Genomic DNA, 16,893 nt, shown 5'->3' on the forward strand with positions numbered 1-16,893 from the left:
TGGCCGACGGCAGCACTGGGGAGGTAGTGCTATTGGTTGACGGCAGCATGGAAAGGGTTAAAGGCACCTTAGTAAGCAAGTTAAAGAAAAGTTTCTTACTAATACTGAGTAATTCTGTAATAAAATAGGGATTCCTATCCCTAACTGGTAGGTTCCCAGAAGGGGAACTGTAAGGGATGCTAGCTTTAATGGCAATAATATTATCAATAAAAAAGGAATTAAGAGCATCACAAAAAGATTGAGTAAGGGGTATGTTTTCTGCCACTCTTTCAAGATTAGATAATTCCGAAACAATTGCAATTATGTCTTGTGCCATGTTGATTGAATTCAAAATCTTTCTAGAAAGATCAGTAGCCTTAGCATGTAAAATTGAGTTTTTGTATTGCTTGAATTGAACCTGATAGATACCTTTTGTCTGGAGAGCAATTTATTTCACAATTACGTTTAGTACACTGAAGAGCTAGTTTTGCAAGTTTAAGATCATCCAAAAAACCATTTCTGAGCATCATGGTGCCTAGCCAGGCTAACTTTCCTAAGAGGAGCATGACTATTGCTGGCATCTGCTAGCCATGCAGTAATGACACCATATGTCAGACCCTGGCATTCCCCTTTTCAGCTCATTATTTTAGTGTGTGTTAGTCCAGTAGATTCCATTGAAATGAACTTGCTACAAATCTAACAATGCATTTAGTTCTTACACATTTCCGGGGACTGCAATATGGTGTTGATGGGAACATGAGTGTGTTGTTAATATTAATGGACAGGCTGCTCTGCACTTAACAAGCAGAGACGTGCCAGCCTCACCAGTTCTCTGCTGGCACCTTGCCTGACTGGAAGCTCTCTGGGAACGACGACAGCGACCAGTCGTACAGGCGGGTCACTGCACACTGAAGGTAACTGGAATTGACTGATGGCAGTAGTTTGTTTTCACAATGAGCTTTTCTGTTACTGACCAAATCTTTTGACTTGCCTCCGTATCAATGACTTTGTAATCCGGATGAGCTTCTTGAAAATGCCAGGCTGCCGCCCACTCAGTGACTGAAGTCATTTCAAATGTTTGGCAATGACTTTTAATATTTTTCATGTATTTTTTTTAATGTCTGGTTTAAGATGGCTTTCGTTATTTGCCAGAACTCATGTAATCACATAAAGAGAGATTTAAAAGTGAATATGAGGAAGGGCCTTTGACTCTGTCTAACGTTTATGTTCTTTCAAGCATTTGATTGGTTAGCAGGTGTGTTATTCGATCAATAAAGTAGCTCCATTGCTTCTTCATATTGAGCTAATTGATCATCTATTGCGTTATTTCACTCCTTAAATTTCAAATAGTACTGTTGCAACTCATGGGCAATGACGTTTCTAAATAGTGCAATGGAATTGTATTAATATACCTTTTTCTCTGACTTAATGAAAATGAACCACATGTGCTTATAATGATAAATTGCTGCCACTCTCAATAAAAACAGAGTTTCAAACTGGCAGGGCCAGGAGCAGCATAACTTGATGGAGGCAGTATGACATAATGGAAATGTGCTGCATTATAGAGTCCCATAGCACTTAAACATTATGAAATGGCAGTGTCATTGAGTTTCTTAGATTATGCATCATCTTAAATATGAGTGACAGGTGAAACCCTTTGGCTTGTAAAGAGCATGCCATCAATTAATTTGGCTATGACTTTATAATCAGTCGCGGACTAGTTTAGGTGCGGAAATCACTTTCACAATCCAGACTAGAGTGGCCAGGAAAATCTCTGACACCATGGGCTCTTTGCACTGCCTGCTCCTCTGCTCACATATCTGTTATGATAGTAAGCACATTTAGAATTTTTCACTACCTAGGAAATAAGGTGCACATTCGTGTTTCATTCAGTTTTAGATCAAAACATCAATTTCACTTTTTTATGTGTTTCCTTGACTGGCTAAATGAACTTCCCCTTGCACATCTAGTTTGATAAAGGACTGACCGGTTCCACCAGGTCTTTGAACTTTCACTGTCTTGACATGGAGAAAATAGCAATTTTAAATAAACAACAAACCCTTCCACTTCTTCCTGTTTTCCTTTTACAGATCTTAGCAAAGAACAGATGTTCTGTTTTATTTGAGTATGCACTGATCCTCCTGCCTTCTGTTCAGAATGAGTGTGAATCAAATGTTTCTGAAAGTAGGTCATACAAGTGATCTACAAAATCAAGGGACAGTGCTGTGAATGAAAATGGTACACACCGTTTTAACATAACAAAGGGATACACAAAGCACAATAATGTATTAGCAAAGAATTAATTGGACAGTTCACACAATAAATGGAATTGCCTCATAATACACTTTGGGATATATTTATTAGAATTCTTTTTTTTTTTATACAGGGCATATTAGTTTCGTTTTTTCAATGTGCGGTGATTGATAAGCGTGACTTTTATCAAAGGATGACAGGCCGAGCTGGCTCTGCAGGAATTTGAGTTCAAAACATGCAGATCACACTCCGTTGTTTGAAGCAACATCTAAATTACCCCACACCTTTTCCATTTTAATGACACTCCTTTTACCCTTATTTTGCCCTTACTAGAAGACTGACAGCCTGACTCTCCCCCCTCCCCAAGGCTTTTCAATCTTTAACTTGCATGATACACCTTGATCTCTGTAGCATCTCCCAGAGCAATCTTGCTGAATTTATGACAGTCCCAGAGGCTTTGCCTCTTTTATATCAGACAATTTCTACTAATTTGAAATTCAAAGAGATGGATATTAGTAGGTTGTAGTTCACGGTTTTGTCATGTCAGTACGAATTGCACAAACCACACAGCAAACGTTCAACAAAGAACTGCAGGAAATCTTTGCATCTCTAGTGGCCACACTGCAACGAAAGTAGACATGTTCCTCAATGAACCATAAACTGCAGTGGAAACAATCCATAATGTCATTTTTCAAAAACAAAATTGCTTTGCATCACCATTGAAGAACTAAAAGGGTCCAGTTTGATACCAAGTTGTGAAGGTGTCTCTGGATGCCAGCAGTGAGTTTTTAACTCGCAAAGCGATTTAAACTTCCAATCGTATTCTTCACAAGATAGTATAAGTAACACCCATATTCAGAGATCTGGATGTGCAGAAAGCAGAAAAGATCAGTCAAGATATCAGTGTCTTGAACCACCTTCTTGACTACCCTTCGTAGTGGTAACCCTAATGCTTTGCATTCCCTTGTCTGGCAGTCGGACACATACAGCACTGGTTTTGTGGCGCAGCCGTGCGCAATACATTTGATGATGTGGCGAGTAAACATATTAGACATGTTTGTACTAATGGCTCAGTGGACTGATGCATCCATTGCAGAAGTCTGTGCTTGCCTTGATGGTCTCAGTTTCAAATCCTGGTGGGTCCACGCAGCCTTTCATCCTTCGGGGGCTGATAAAATGAGTACTATAGAGTTCGGTAATTGTAAACCTGTTATTAAGCCTCAACATGCCTCAAGGGTTGAACCTTCTGTTTACTGTTGTACATGTTATGTAATGCAATGTCTTTCGCAATAGGACATAACTCTTAATTCTTGGATGGGCCTCTGGAAAAAAAGCTGGGTTCATGGGGGAGTACACGAATGCTAACACACTACAAATGAATGCATGTACACACGACGAGAACACGCATTCACCACAACCACTTGCACACACCATATTAAACAAACATCTACAGAGACTCTGTTAGATAAAGCAGGAATGTTGCTTTGATGTAGAACTTACATAAGAATCCGAACAGCTTTATCTAACCAATTGAAAAAGAATACTCTTTTGCTGTTTTTGACAGGTCCTGGAAGTTAAAACTGGCTCGAAATAAAAGCAAACAGAGGTCCCAAGTGTAAGCCGCAATCCTTGCTAGAAATGTAAAAAATAAACTTGTCAAACAGTATTAACGGACTTCCAGTTCTGTGAGATGCACATGTTACTCTGCCACTCTGGATATCTCATTAGCAGAATTTGGGGTTAGTAATGTAGAATCCCAAAAAACAAGTATTTTTAGTTGTAGTTGCAACTATGGCCATCAATTGGAAGGAGCTCAAAAGGCAGAGGAGTTACTTAATAAGTAGAAACTCAATATTTCCAAAAAAGAAGAGTTACTTTTGAGCTTTGAAGTTGATCCGTTCTGTTCTTCAGTAACTCATCTAGCCCAAGCTGCTGATTTCGCCGAAGGGCAGAGCCGCCATCTCTTAGAAGATGGCCTTCCTTAATTCTTATACCTAGTACAAAATACCCCATATGTGATCCTGGATTCACTTTTTTAGGAGACCCTTGTTATGGAAGAGTGGTCAAGCTATGGGGAACAGCACTTATCTTCACTAATTATATGACTGCAGCGGAAGCCGCAAGCTGCCTCCTACAGACAAAAATGCCGGTTGGTCAAAGCTACTGCACTGCACAACCGGAAAAGGAAAATCATCAAGGACCTTCCCTTGTGGGTGGGCACTTTATTAAAAGATGGGAATACATTGAAAGGGTTCAAAATATAGGACTTCATAGGCATCTTCAAAGTAGATGATATAGGGAAGCAGAAAAACATGAAACTAGCTGCAGATGGAGTATGACTTGGCCCCATCAAAGAAGTATAAATATACGCAAACAAACTGGGTTTTGACCACGTATCCCATTCTGACAGATCAGCTGCCATGGGGGATGTAGGGCCATTCAAGAATACTTGGGTAGGATAGCCCTTGATCTCTCAGCAAAAGTAGGGTCGGAAGCCGGTCTGACTCCATAATCTGTACAGTTAGGCATGCTCAACGAGGTGGATCTCACCAGAGCTAAATTAACCCTATGTTCCTCTGGACTCGCGGTATCCAAAGAGAGACATTTCTGCTGACTGGGGTAACAAGATGTGGTCAATGAGACGTACATGGCACATGGCATTAGACAAATGAATAGAGGCAGACAAGATTATATATGAAAACAAGGGATGACCGTGGAAATTTCAGAAAATATGGGGCCTGTAGATTAACTCCTTTAGGCTGGGCAAAATGATGGGCGGGAATGGTACATAGTACGATCAAAGGGGCAAGAGACTATGGAGATGAAATATCTGCTTGGAGTGATTATGAGAGTGCAATGCACTGAATGCCTGTAGAAATAAAGGACTGAAAAATGTCCTTACTAGTTGTATCTGCCTCTCAATATATACATTAGTCTATAGCTTCGAAAAGAAACACACTAGATTATGCCTCAGTAATGCTTCATGATGTAATAAATGTAGAACATCTGTTTTGGTATTATTCACCGTACGACATTAGAGCGTATGTACAAATCTGAAATTATATATACTGAGCAACACCTCACACTGTTGAAGTAGTATTGGTTTGAGTATTTCCACTGGACAAAAAAAAAATTGTTTAAAAAAAATAGAGCCTGGGATCCGCAAACTGCATTAACTGATAAAATAAGAATGTGGACTATGCTTTCAAATTGTTTTGAGATTGAGTGACAATACACTGTCAAGTGTCCCCACTACCCTGAAGCAGCGCAGATGAGTAGTAAACAAGAACTCGTGCTTCTGGGTCCTGAGACGCGGATCCTTGTGTTAAGGTAGCAACTCTCATCAAGGAGTGCTGCCCCCACCTTTCCTGCAGGCATACCTTCTGCCATAGTTGATTCTGGGGAGGCCCAGGCATTTTCTGAGAAACAGCCTTTGTCATGATGCCGGAATCACGCTGTGCCTTTACAGTGCCAGCATTGGAATGAACATGTCATAAACACGCATTCGTTTAGCACGCAAGTCATTACAACAACTTGCTTTAGGAGGGCTCATTGATGGAGAGGTGTTGAATTTAAAACCCAACACCTTCCCTACTGTTGTGCAGACTGGATTTGGTTTAGTTAATGGAAGTAATCTAAAGTCCAGCGCCCCCTCTAGGGTAAATCGTTGTCACGACTTGCGTGGAAAAGAAACATGTTGTTACGACGGGCTCGTACTAATGATGGTGTTAAATAGGTTTTTTTTCTAAACACATGTGTAATTCTGACATACATTTTCCATCTGCTTCTGTAGGTGATGCCCAAAACATGTCAAAACCCCTTCCTAGTCTTCCTAGTCTTCACCGTTTTCCTGTTTCGGCGACTGAGACGGCTCAGTAACTCAAGCATTCGTGTAGACGTCCTTTGTGATCGAATATTGTTAAATACGAAGCACTTGTGACAGCTTTAATTTGCCAACTTTATTGTAAGTCCCCCAGTAGGTTGTGTAAAGGAGAAGCAGGCTTCTTCTACAGGCTCAGCCACGCTTCCTAAACTTCATAGTTATTTATCCTGTGGTAATATTTAATTGTAAAATGTTACATTGCCATGTATTATTACTTTAAAAACAGACCTGTTGATATTTCCAATGTTTGCCTTTCTCTTTAACAGAGTGCTCTGCATAGTCGAATACTATTACTGTTAGGCTCCTGTAGTATTATGAGCATTGTTGCAATAATGCACTTTCCATATATTGGAAACATGCCAACGCTTTGCTAAACAAGTAGTTATGTGGGAGAGGAAGAATTATTATTTACTGCAAAGGCCAGAATGGCGGGAATGCTTTCTCCTGCATACCTTTCAGGTGGCTAGCCTCTAACCCATTGCTCTGTGATTCTGAAAGATGATGTGTGCAGACTCTTGGCAGGAGCAAAACTTATTGGTGGCAGCTAGGCACTGTGGGTTATGAGCCATGTGAGGGCAGTGTGGTTTAGTGTGAAGCTGGCATGGCTTCCAGGAGATGGTTTGAAATTTCAGATGATTGGCGACCAAGGTGACAAACTTCTAAAAGAAGTACAAGTTGGTTCTTGGTTGTGATAGTGACCTGTATCATTGCCGTTGAAGTGCATTCGATACAGTGGATTTATCTTACATGGTGAAATTGAACAATATTACTTTTGTCTCTTAGTGTGGGTCTCTTATCTTTAAGGTAGACCATTTGGAAAAGGGAAGCAGCAGCTTGTATGCTTCTAATGGATAGTTTTCCTGGCAAAATAGTTGTATTTCCTTCATTATTCTCAGCATTTTGTCCCTCACAATACAAGATTAGCCCAGTTTAGTGTAGCAGCAGTCACCATAGCCTCAGCTGCAAACCCAAATTGGCACAGGTTAGTATAGCAACCATCACCATAGCCTTGACTGCAATGAAACTCCTTCTGCCTCATCGGCCTTTGAACAAACAGAAAACAGTCCAAAACAGTAGATTAACCAGAGAACAGACCATCACTGTTGTAATTATTGTGGGGCTTACGCACATTTTCTGGGGAAGCTAACAAACGTACCAGATTTTATTTTGGATCCACTGAACCAATTCTCAAAAAAACTGTTTGAAATGTATCTCTGTATGACCAGACGTACTAACCTATTTTGCAGCCACAACTACTCTGATTCACAAAGTAGGAGTGTTTGTGATGGTAAAATAGTTGGTTTTATATGTACAAAATCCATTTTAGAAGTTGATAAACCTATACCAACTCCTGAAAGGGGTTTCCAAATGGGTACTGATTTGCAATTTGAAAAGGGCATATTCAGGCCTTCCTTCCAAATTACGAATCAATATTCTCTATATTCAAATGGTTTGCAGACGGATTTCTGGTTGCAAGCCATTTGAGTAACCGACTACCAAGATGGACCTGTAATACATTTGGCCTTTGCAAATTAGGGGACCCAGCCACCTCTCACTGAAATGTTTTAATAAGACTTCCCCCCCCCCCCAAAAAAGCAGCCTCATTTCCATTGAAGAAATTAAGCTGCGTTAAAAAAAATATATTGTTATACAACTATCAGAGACATGGGGGTCTTCTCGCCATTGCAGTCCACCATCCCTGTGTTTGTAGCTAATTGTAGTATGTTGAAATTGTGACCTGCTTATATATTATTCCTCATGCAGGTTGGATTTAGACCCGTTAGGATCCCGTATTTTGTGAACTGACCAATTAAAATATAGATTGGCTCACAATAAATAATACTGGTTGCGAAACATCTAGTTCCACTAGGTTATTACATCTGGCCCTAAGTTTGTTCCTACTTTTAGAATTTACAATGTTTTACTGGAGGTTTCTTGGGAAATGCAACTGTCATAATTTCCCTGAACATAATTTGTGAACTCCATTGTTACACAAGATAAAGCATGTATAGTTTCTCATGCGAAAATCTCTCAGCAAGTGCAAAAATATGTTTGTCCATGTAGAAACTCCTTTCGCTGCATCCCAGGCAATTTGGAGGTTTGTCTCGGCCGAATCCCATCCTGGAAATTGATTTACTTGTTCCCTTGGTCAGAGTAAGTCTCCAACCATTTGTCAAGTGGGAATGAGGTAAGCGGAAGTTCGTAAATAGCCTTAAGCCCACATGTTGCAAAACATATACATGGCATCTCATTCCCCGCCCAGTATAGCACATTTACTCCCACATAATGTCCTAGTCTGCCTCCTTATTAAAAACATTCTAAAATCTATTTTGATCACTAATAAAACATTCCCTCATTGAGGCATTCATTGTGTTCAGCTATTATGAAGTTCTTGATTACCTGTGTCTCTTTATCTGAATGAGAGAGATCTTCTGTTTCCTGAAGAATTGAGTTATCCGCAGATTGCTCTAAAAAGAATTCAGTTAAGTTCCAAAAGCTCTTTACACACAGACTGAACCCATAGGAAATTATATTTTTAGCACTGATATGGAAAAGGAGGCGAGATCATCGACTGAACATTCATGATATCATGGACCAAACTTTGCTGACTCCGATCCATCCCATAATCAGTGCACAGTCAGTCACTGGTGTTATAGCAACACAACCATTTGATGTAAAACCCATGTCTTCAGTAGAAGTTGTGTCCATTGAGTGTATGTGAAGGTGACCCCTGCTCATTGCTCATTGCAAAAGCTGGTGTCTGCTTCCTGTACATGGTGATAGGTGCCGTTTTCAACAACTCCTTCACAGGAACCACATAACAGGGATCCCAAAACTGGTTTCAATTACATTGCTGCATACATATTATGTTGACCCTGTGGATCTGACCAGCTATCATCCTATTGCTGAGGCCACAGTTCTTGAAAACATATTTGAGAATGTGGTGAAGTCACAAATAACCCACCCCCTTAAAGAACACATTTTGCCAGCAGGTAGGCCTTGCTGAGGCACATAAACTGCACTTTAAGATGTCTCAAAACTTCACAGATGCCAATGCACCTGGCCCAGGTGGGAGACTCCCATTGTTTAAAGCCAAACATGGCTTAATTTTTTCTGTCTCCCGTCTGAAACTGCCTTTGCTTCTATAGAAATCAATTGAAGAAATACATTCTTCCAATTATTATTTTTTTTAATCTCCTACTTTTCTCTTCCAAAATGTTGGCATGTATGAATCTGCTACGTTGATTGGCAGGTAGCATAGTTCAATTGCCTTACTGGTATTATTGGCCCTTTCTGCTGCATTTGATGGCTTAAACCACAGCTGGACAGACTGGCCAAAGCAGCAGAGGAAATGGACTTTATACTCCATCGGTGTCCCCCTTTTTAGTTGAAATTACTTAATCCAGCCAATCTAGAGAGTAGATGGCCCCTCACTCCCCAAAGGTCTGTAGTGACCGGCTGAGCTTTCCACAAGCTGTACACGGCCTACAGCCGGCTCATAACTAAAGAAGGGACACTAGGAAAGTGAAAGCGCGGGCGGTTCTTGTTCTTCTCTTATGTATCTTTTGAAGCCCTAGCCAATGATAAAGCACTGTAGCTGCCATATTTATTTGCATTCCACCTTCACCTGAATAACATTCAGGCAACTATTAGACACATTCTTCTCTTTCTATTGACGCTTTATCAAATCCGGGGTCGTGTTTAGAATTCTGGAGCATATGCGTAAAATTTGTACCGTTGAAACTGTAGCACTGAACCAGTACTGTTTACTGGCATAGTGGTTTTGAGATCTGCGCAGGCTAGCCTTACATGTGTCTGGTTAAAGGGTGGAGTTCTACAAGTTGTAGAACCGCTTTCACAGAATGATTCCCCAGCTTTAAAAACTGGATTTGGAATGTGAAGCACTTTAATAATAGACTATAAATTAATCTATGCCCAGTTTGATAGTTCTGGGATTGGACCCTTGCGATTCAATGTTTTTTAAAATGATCTAGAGTTGCAGTGTCTTTTACATTCATATATGCATGAGTAGTTTACCAAACAAAAGCGTGCCAAGCAATTTGCATCCCAGTGCCAATTGCACACGGCAAAAGGGTTTGCTCACCTAACACAGATGTAAGACATTTGTAATCTGTGTTGCAAAATACTGAGGCAGCCAAAGTTAAAACTGCTGTATTTATTGTGTCTCTTGAAGTTGTGCAATCAAGTTTATATTTTGGCAAACCTCTTGTCAAGTTGTGAAATAAAAGAATGTGATTTGAGACTTGTGAATTAAAACACCTCCCGCATAAGGCTGTTTTTGCTGCATCTTGCTCAGGCTCGAGACACTGGTGTGAACTGCATCAGTGTAAAAGTTCCATGTTTGTTGTGCATCACTGAAGAATTAGTATTGCTGTGGAACCGAATATGTATTAATGGATGCAAATAACAAATCTGTAGGTGTTGTAATTTTGCTGCAAGGGACTTTGACAGCACAGCCATATCTATCCATTTACCAAATGCTCTGTTTTCCCTTTAAGGTAATGATATTCCCAGAAGGAACGTGTACCAACAGATCCTGCCTCATCACTTTCAAACCTGGTAGGAATTTACCTCTTTTGCATTTTTTTGTTGGATCCTGGCTTGCTTATGCACTCAAACGTTCCAGAATCTATCATGACACCTACTAGACCAAGACATTGCTTAATGTTATGTTAGTGATTGTGAGTTCTTGATCATCCAATATCTCCTCTGCTGCTTGATCATCTTTATTATATTTTGTCTCCTCGTATTTAAATCTTTCATGAAAAGTAAGGTCTCATAGACCTGTATTTCTTACTTCTTTAAGGTTTCCTCTTTCTTCCTGTGGCTTGCATAATCATTTTTTTCCAGTGTGAACAGTAATTTGTAATCTAGTCCCCTCATCTGACCACAATCCTTTCTCCAATGTCATTATTGCCCTGGAAATAAAGCTGTTCTGATGGTCTTTTCTGGGCTGCAGAACGCACTCCATGTTTTGATTACTGTAATTATAGCTAAGATGGGTTTCAGTTCTCCATTGAGGTTTTTTTCCGTCAGAAAAACTCTGGTTAAACAGTTACAAAGTCCGCTCCAGTTTTTAAAGTATTTTATTTCATATGAAAATAGTTGTTTTTATCAATAATACGTTTTAAACTGCACAAAGATTCTCATCCTCGACTATATTCTATGAATTTTCCTTGCATTGTTAAGGCATTTGTGGCCTGATGCCATAAAAGGGGAGTAATCTTAAACATGTAAAGAGACCCAATCCTAAGTACACCACATAACTTCATGCTAACCGATATTTATTCACAAAGCGCCGTCCTACTGGATTATTGGATGGATGGAAATTTCCTTTCATGATCTATGCGCAGCACTAAGGATTGATGAGTGTTCCTAAACATTGTAGGGGACATCCCACAGGAGCATCAGTAGGAGAACAGCCGATCAGTGTATTGTTTTTTTTAAAAATCATAGTTGTATCTCATACATAGCAGGCAATATAATACCCAACGGTAAGAGATCAAAGAGGTACATGTCACTGGTAACATATTACTTGCGTATCTGAGGCTCACTCGTTACTCTTTCCCTGCCTCAACTGTTGTCCGTGGTGGGATGCCTTACATTACAGAAATGCTTGTTATCATATCCCTCTTCTAGGTGAGGTGCATCAAGTAGTCCTACACCTGTAGGTCAGAAAATAATAAAATTGGTGTCCGACAATCACTTAATCTTTTTTTATTGGATGTGTGATACGACAATAATAAAATAATTTTTCGTACATTTTGGTACCCGTTTCTAAGTAAGTTGTGGACATGTTTCGCTGCATACAAGAATTTCCGCAGAATCATCAGGCTCAAAAGAACTTAATAGGACTCATGTTTACTTATATGTATAGTGGTCCAAACTTTATGGCAAATAGATTTTTATTTTGACTGAATATCAAACAATGTCCTGTGACTAAAAAGAAAGGCCTAACTACACTGTGCATTGAATAATGTGTATATGGTACCCCTTTGCCACTAAAAGATCATTAGATCCTAACTTCTTGAGTGATATATAGTGACCGAGGATAGTCTGAAATATCTGTGGATATAGGACTAAAGGTTCCACGGAGGGATGAATACAACAACAGTAAAAGAACCAAGTTCAGCAAGTACCCAAACAAATATAAACCAAAACTATGCTAGTAAAAACAGGGACAGCTGGTATGGTAATACTCACCCACAAATGCCAAAGTGCTACACTTTGATTGAAAATATGGTATGCAGATATAGGCAAAAAGAACCAGAATTGTTTCGAGAGTTGCCACCTCATAGGGAATATAAAACATTTTCAAAGTTTGTCACTAAAAGGGAAACATAATTATAATCTAGTTAAACGGGAGAAACATCAAGCTCATACTCGGATGGAGAAGTGTGGCTCACCGGTTAGAGGAGGCAGACCCGGACGCAGAGGTCAGACCCGGGACCAGGGTTCAATTCCCGACGCGGCAGGGTCTTGAGTTCAAAAATGTCCACGGACTCGATAATTCTCGCCTCGGCGCCTACTCGAATCATGGGTTCACACTCTGCAACTCTGGGCAATAGCTTGCTTAGTCTCCACAACGGCCCCACCGCGATGGGATGCCTTGCTTTCACCTTGGGGATGCCCAGTAGGGGTATTCTCGCAGGGAAAAGCCAGGACGGGTTCCCAAAGCAAGCGCCTTGAGACCTTACAGTGAAAGGCGCTATGTAAGAACGTATGATTTACGATTTATTTATATAAGGTTGACATGGAACAACACTAATTATTTCACCTGCCCAAATCTTTGAAAAAAACACCCTGCCTTAGCAGTTTAAATCACAGGCCCTAAAGAATCAATCACTAAATGTTACCAGGATATAAATGATGAAAGCGTATGGCGTAAAAATAATCCCTAAAGAGGGAACAATTATTACATACCAAATCCAAATCCTCTGTCTACAAGTTGGCTTAGTTGTGTCAAGGGTATGGTGAGCAGCTTTTTTTGTCATAAGTGTGTCTATACACTCCCATAATGATGACCTCCGCGGCTATCTTCCACGCCTTTGTCTCAAAATCGTGATCCCCATCATAGAAGTAATAAAAATGGATGTTGTACCCAAAGGGCTGAAGAAAGGCTGAAAAGTACACTCTCCCCAATTGTAGTAAACTTTGGTTATGTCTTGGAAATACAAGCCTTGGTAAATCCAATAAATCTCATGTTTGGGGCATCTTTTGCCGATGCTGTACAGCAAAAGGAACAAGCATTTGCTATGCAATAGGTCTCGCATTAGGAAAGTGTGAGCTATTGGTATTGTAAATGACATTTTTTTAATATGTGTTAGCTTTGAAAATACATAAATGAATAGCATTGTTATTCACAAAGCCAATAGCATACACTTTCCTAATGTGTGTCCTATTGGCTATGGCAATGCTTGTTGGTAGCAAGCAAGGACAGTGCTGCAGTGGTGCTGAGTGATGCTGTTGTGCTGAGTGATGATGTGGTTGGGCTGAGTGATGATGTAGTGTCCCAGAGTGATGTGGTGGTGTCCCAGAGTGATGTGGTGGTGTCCCAGAGTGATGTGGTGGTGATGTGGTGGTGTCCCAGAGTGATGTGGTGGTGTCTCAGAGTGATGTGGGGGTGTCCCCGAGTGATATGGGGGTGTCCCCGAGTGATGTGGGGGTGTCCCCGAGTGATGTGGTGGTGTCTCCGAGTGATGTGGTTGTGTCCCTGAGTGGTGCCCCTGAGTGATGTGGTGGTGTCCCCGAGTGATGTGGTGGTGTCCCTGAGTGATGTGGTGGTGTCCCTGAGTGATGTGGTGGTGTCCCTGAGTGATGTGGTGGTGTCCTAGAGTGGTGTGGTGGTGTCCTAGAGTGATGTGGTGGTGTTGTGAGGCGTGCAGCAGTGTGTGGCATGCAGCAGTGTGTGGCGTGCAGCAGTGTGTGGCGTGCAGCAGTGTGTGGCGTGCAGCAGTGTGTGGCGTGCAGCAGTGTGTGGCGTGCAGCAGTGTGCGGCATGCAGCAGTGTGCAGCAGTGTGAGGCGTGCCGCAGTGTGAGGCGTGCAGCAGTGTGCAGCATGCTGCACTGTGAGTAATGCAGCAGTGTGCAGCAGTGTGAGGCGTGCAGCAGTGTGCAGCATGCTGCACTGTGAGGCGTGCAGCAGTGTGAGGCGTGCAGCAGTGAGGCGTGCAGCAGTGTGAGACGTGCAGCAGTGTGAGGCGTGCAGCAGTGTGAGGCGTGCAGCAGTGTGAGGCGTGCAGCAGTGTGTGGCATGCAGCACTGTGTGGCGTGCAGCACTGTGTGGCGTGCAGCACTGTGTGGCGTGCAGCAGTGTGAGGCATGCAGCAGTGTGAGGCGTGCAGCAGTGTGAGGCGTGCAGCAGGGTGAGGCGTGCAGAGGTAGAGAGAAAGAGGTAGAGAGAGGGGTAGAGAGAGAGAGAGAGGGGTAGAGAGAGAGAGGGGTAGAGAGAGAGAGGGGTAGAGAGAGAGAGAGGGGTAGAGAGAGAGAGAGAGAGAGGTAGCGAGAGAGCGAGGTAGAGAGAGAGAGAGAGAGAGGTAGAGGTAGAGAGGACGAGGCAGAGAGAGGTGGAGAGAGGTTGAAATGCAGATGTTCACCCTGGTACAAGTTATAAATCTTTGCAGTGTTTTGGGCATTTTTTTAAAGTGATTTTCTTTTTACATGATTGTGAACACATTCATGCCTCCCGCCCTGACGACTTTGCCACGAGTGCACAAAGAGTCGATGGGGGTAAGACAAAGAATGGCAGCTCAGCTTTTCACGTCTTTCCAATGACAACAAACTGAGCATGGGTGACTTTTGACAAGGCAAATCAAGTTACTTACTGGTTAGCGCTGAGAACAAGCTACACACATAGGGAGTAAACAACAGCGTTAGTATTTTTGAAACAACTTCTAATATTAGAAGTAGCAGCATTAGTATTTAGAAAGCAACTTATAATATAAGCAGTAACGAGTGAGCATACGAACTAGGAAACACTAATATTGGTGAGTTTCAGAAGCATATGCAAAGAGGAAATGTTTAAAAGAAGCAATTACTATTGGCGAGTCATGTTTAACACATTTTAACTATTTGCTTTGCAGTACAGAATGTGCAGTAGCGACAAATGAAGCAGCTTTAGTTGCAATGTGTACCTAAGCAAAAGGTTTTGCTGAGAAAAGCAATGCGATAAAAGGAAGAAAAGCAATGCGATAAAAGGAAGAAATAAAGGAAATATTAAAAGGCGAACTAAACTGCAAGCAAAGTGCAAAGCAGTTGGTGTGTTGCGTGTTAGTGTAACATACATATTTGTATGTACCGTAAAATAGCAGGCTTAAGTTAAATTTGCATAAAAAACTAAAATTCTGCGGCCAAAGAAGTATACTAGCTAGATAACAAATGTAGTAAAGTATGAGGTAGTATATAAAGCGTAATATGTAAAGCAGGGAGAAATGGTGAGGAACGCTAGCGGTAGTTTGTACGTGAAATGCATGTTTGGAGCAAAAGGTTTTTATTAAAAGCAAAGGAATATTGCAACGGTAAAAAAAAAAGGAAACTGAAAACTATCTGTAAAGCTGTGGCATATTACTATCTGTGGGGGGGGGAGCTGCTTTGAAGTCCGATGCGAGGCACTGATGCGGCGTGCTGGGGAGCAGCAGCTTTGAAGTCCGGTGCGAGGCAGACAAATGGTGGAGCAGCGTTAATTTGAAGTCGAAAGGGTGGGAGGGAACGAGCATATGGGGAAAAATGGTGAGGAACGCTAGCGGTAGTTTGTACGTGAAATGCATGTGTGGAGCAAAAGGTTTTTATTAAAAGCAAAGGAGTATTTCAACGGTAAAAAAGGAAACTGAAAACTATCTGTAAAGCTGCGGCATATTACTATCTGTGGGGGGAGGAGCGGCTTTGAAGTCGGATGCGAGGCACTGATGCGACGGGCTGGGGAGCGGCAGCTTTGAAGTCCGATGCGAGGCAGACAAATGGTGGAGCAGGGGAGCGGCATTCATTTGAAGTCGGAAGGGTGGGAGGGAACGAGAGAGCATATGGGGTGTGAGCGATAATGAAAGTAAGATGGAAGTGAGGCCGAGCGCGCGCTGGAGAAGCTTCACGCTTGAATGCCTCATATGCACTGGGCATAATCCGCACTCCAAAACCACTTGGTAGGATTTGCTGGTGGCCCTCTATATGTCTCGCCAGCAATGCGCAAGCGCATTGGCAGTTCGAGACCTAAAAAGGCACAGTGACATGACTTTTGCGACCACTTCACTTTGTAGGTGTGCCTCATGTGCGTGCCTACATAATAACGCAGTGGCTACTTTTTTTGTTTTATTTAGCGATCCCAGATGGAGCCGTTAATACTTTTTCAAAAAAAGTACAAATGTTTTTTTCTTCTTTGTTTTTTTAATCTATGAACTAAGTAGAACAAGGGCATAGGGAGAAGCACATTGACGGGAGAGAGCTACATGGAGAGTAGAGGAATGAGATGCACAGGGGCAATTGAGAGTAGCACAAGTGGGGAGGAGAAGGAAAGCAGTGAGAGACGGCAGCATGGGGGGAGACAAGCACACAGGCAAGGGGGAGCAGCACAGACCAGGGGCAAAGAAGCAGGCAAGTGAACTAGAGGAACACGAGAAGCAGCCAGGTGAGACAGAGCAACATAGAGCATGGAGGGAGAAAAGCACCAGGCGTAAGAGAGGGCATTCCATAGTGTGGTCAGAGTAGTACCTGAGAGATAGAGCTGAAAAAAGCATGCACTCACATAGTGTTTAAACTAAAAGAA

The 16,893-nt window shown here is 41.8% G+C and overlaps 1 protein-coding gene across 1 annotated transcript in view; it reads left to right on the forward strand.

Moving 5' to 3' along the window:
* LPCAT1 (lysophosphatidylcholine acyltransferase 1) overlaps positions 1-16,893 on the forward strand; it is a 585,759-nt gene that overhangs the window by 351,971 nt on the left and 216,895 nt on the right. The window contains exon 5 of the mRNA XM_078685765.1: positions 10,636-10,696. Within this exon, the coding sequence (XP_078541891.1) occupies positions 10,636-10,696 (61 nt within the window). The remainder of the gene's footprint in view (positions 1-10,635; positions 10,697-16,893) is intronic.

The sequence above is a fragment of the Lissotriton helveticus genome, chromosome 4_1, assembly GCF_964261635.1.
Source record: "Lissotriton helveticus chromosome 4_1, aLisHel1.1, whole genome shotgun sequence".
NCBI classification, from domain to species: domain Eukaryota; kingdom Metazoa; phylum Chordata; class Amphibia; order Caudata; family Salamandridae; genus Lissotriton; species Lissotriton helveticus.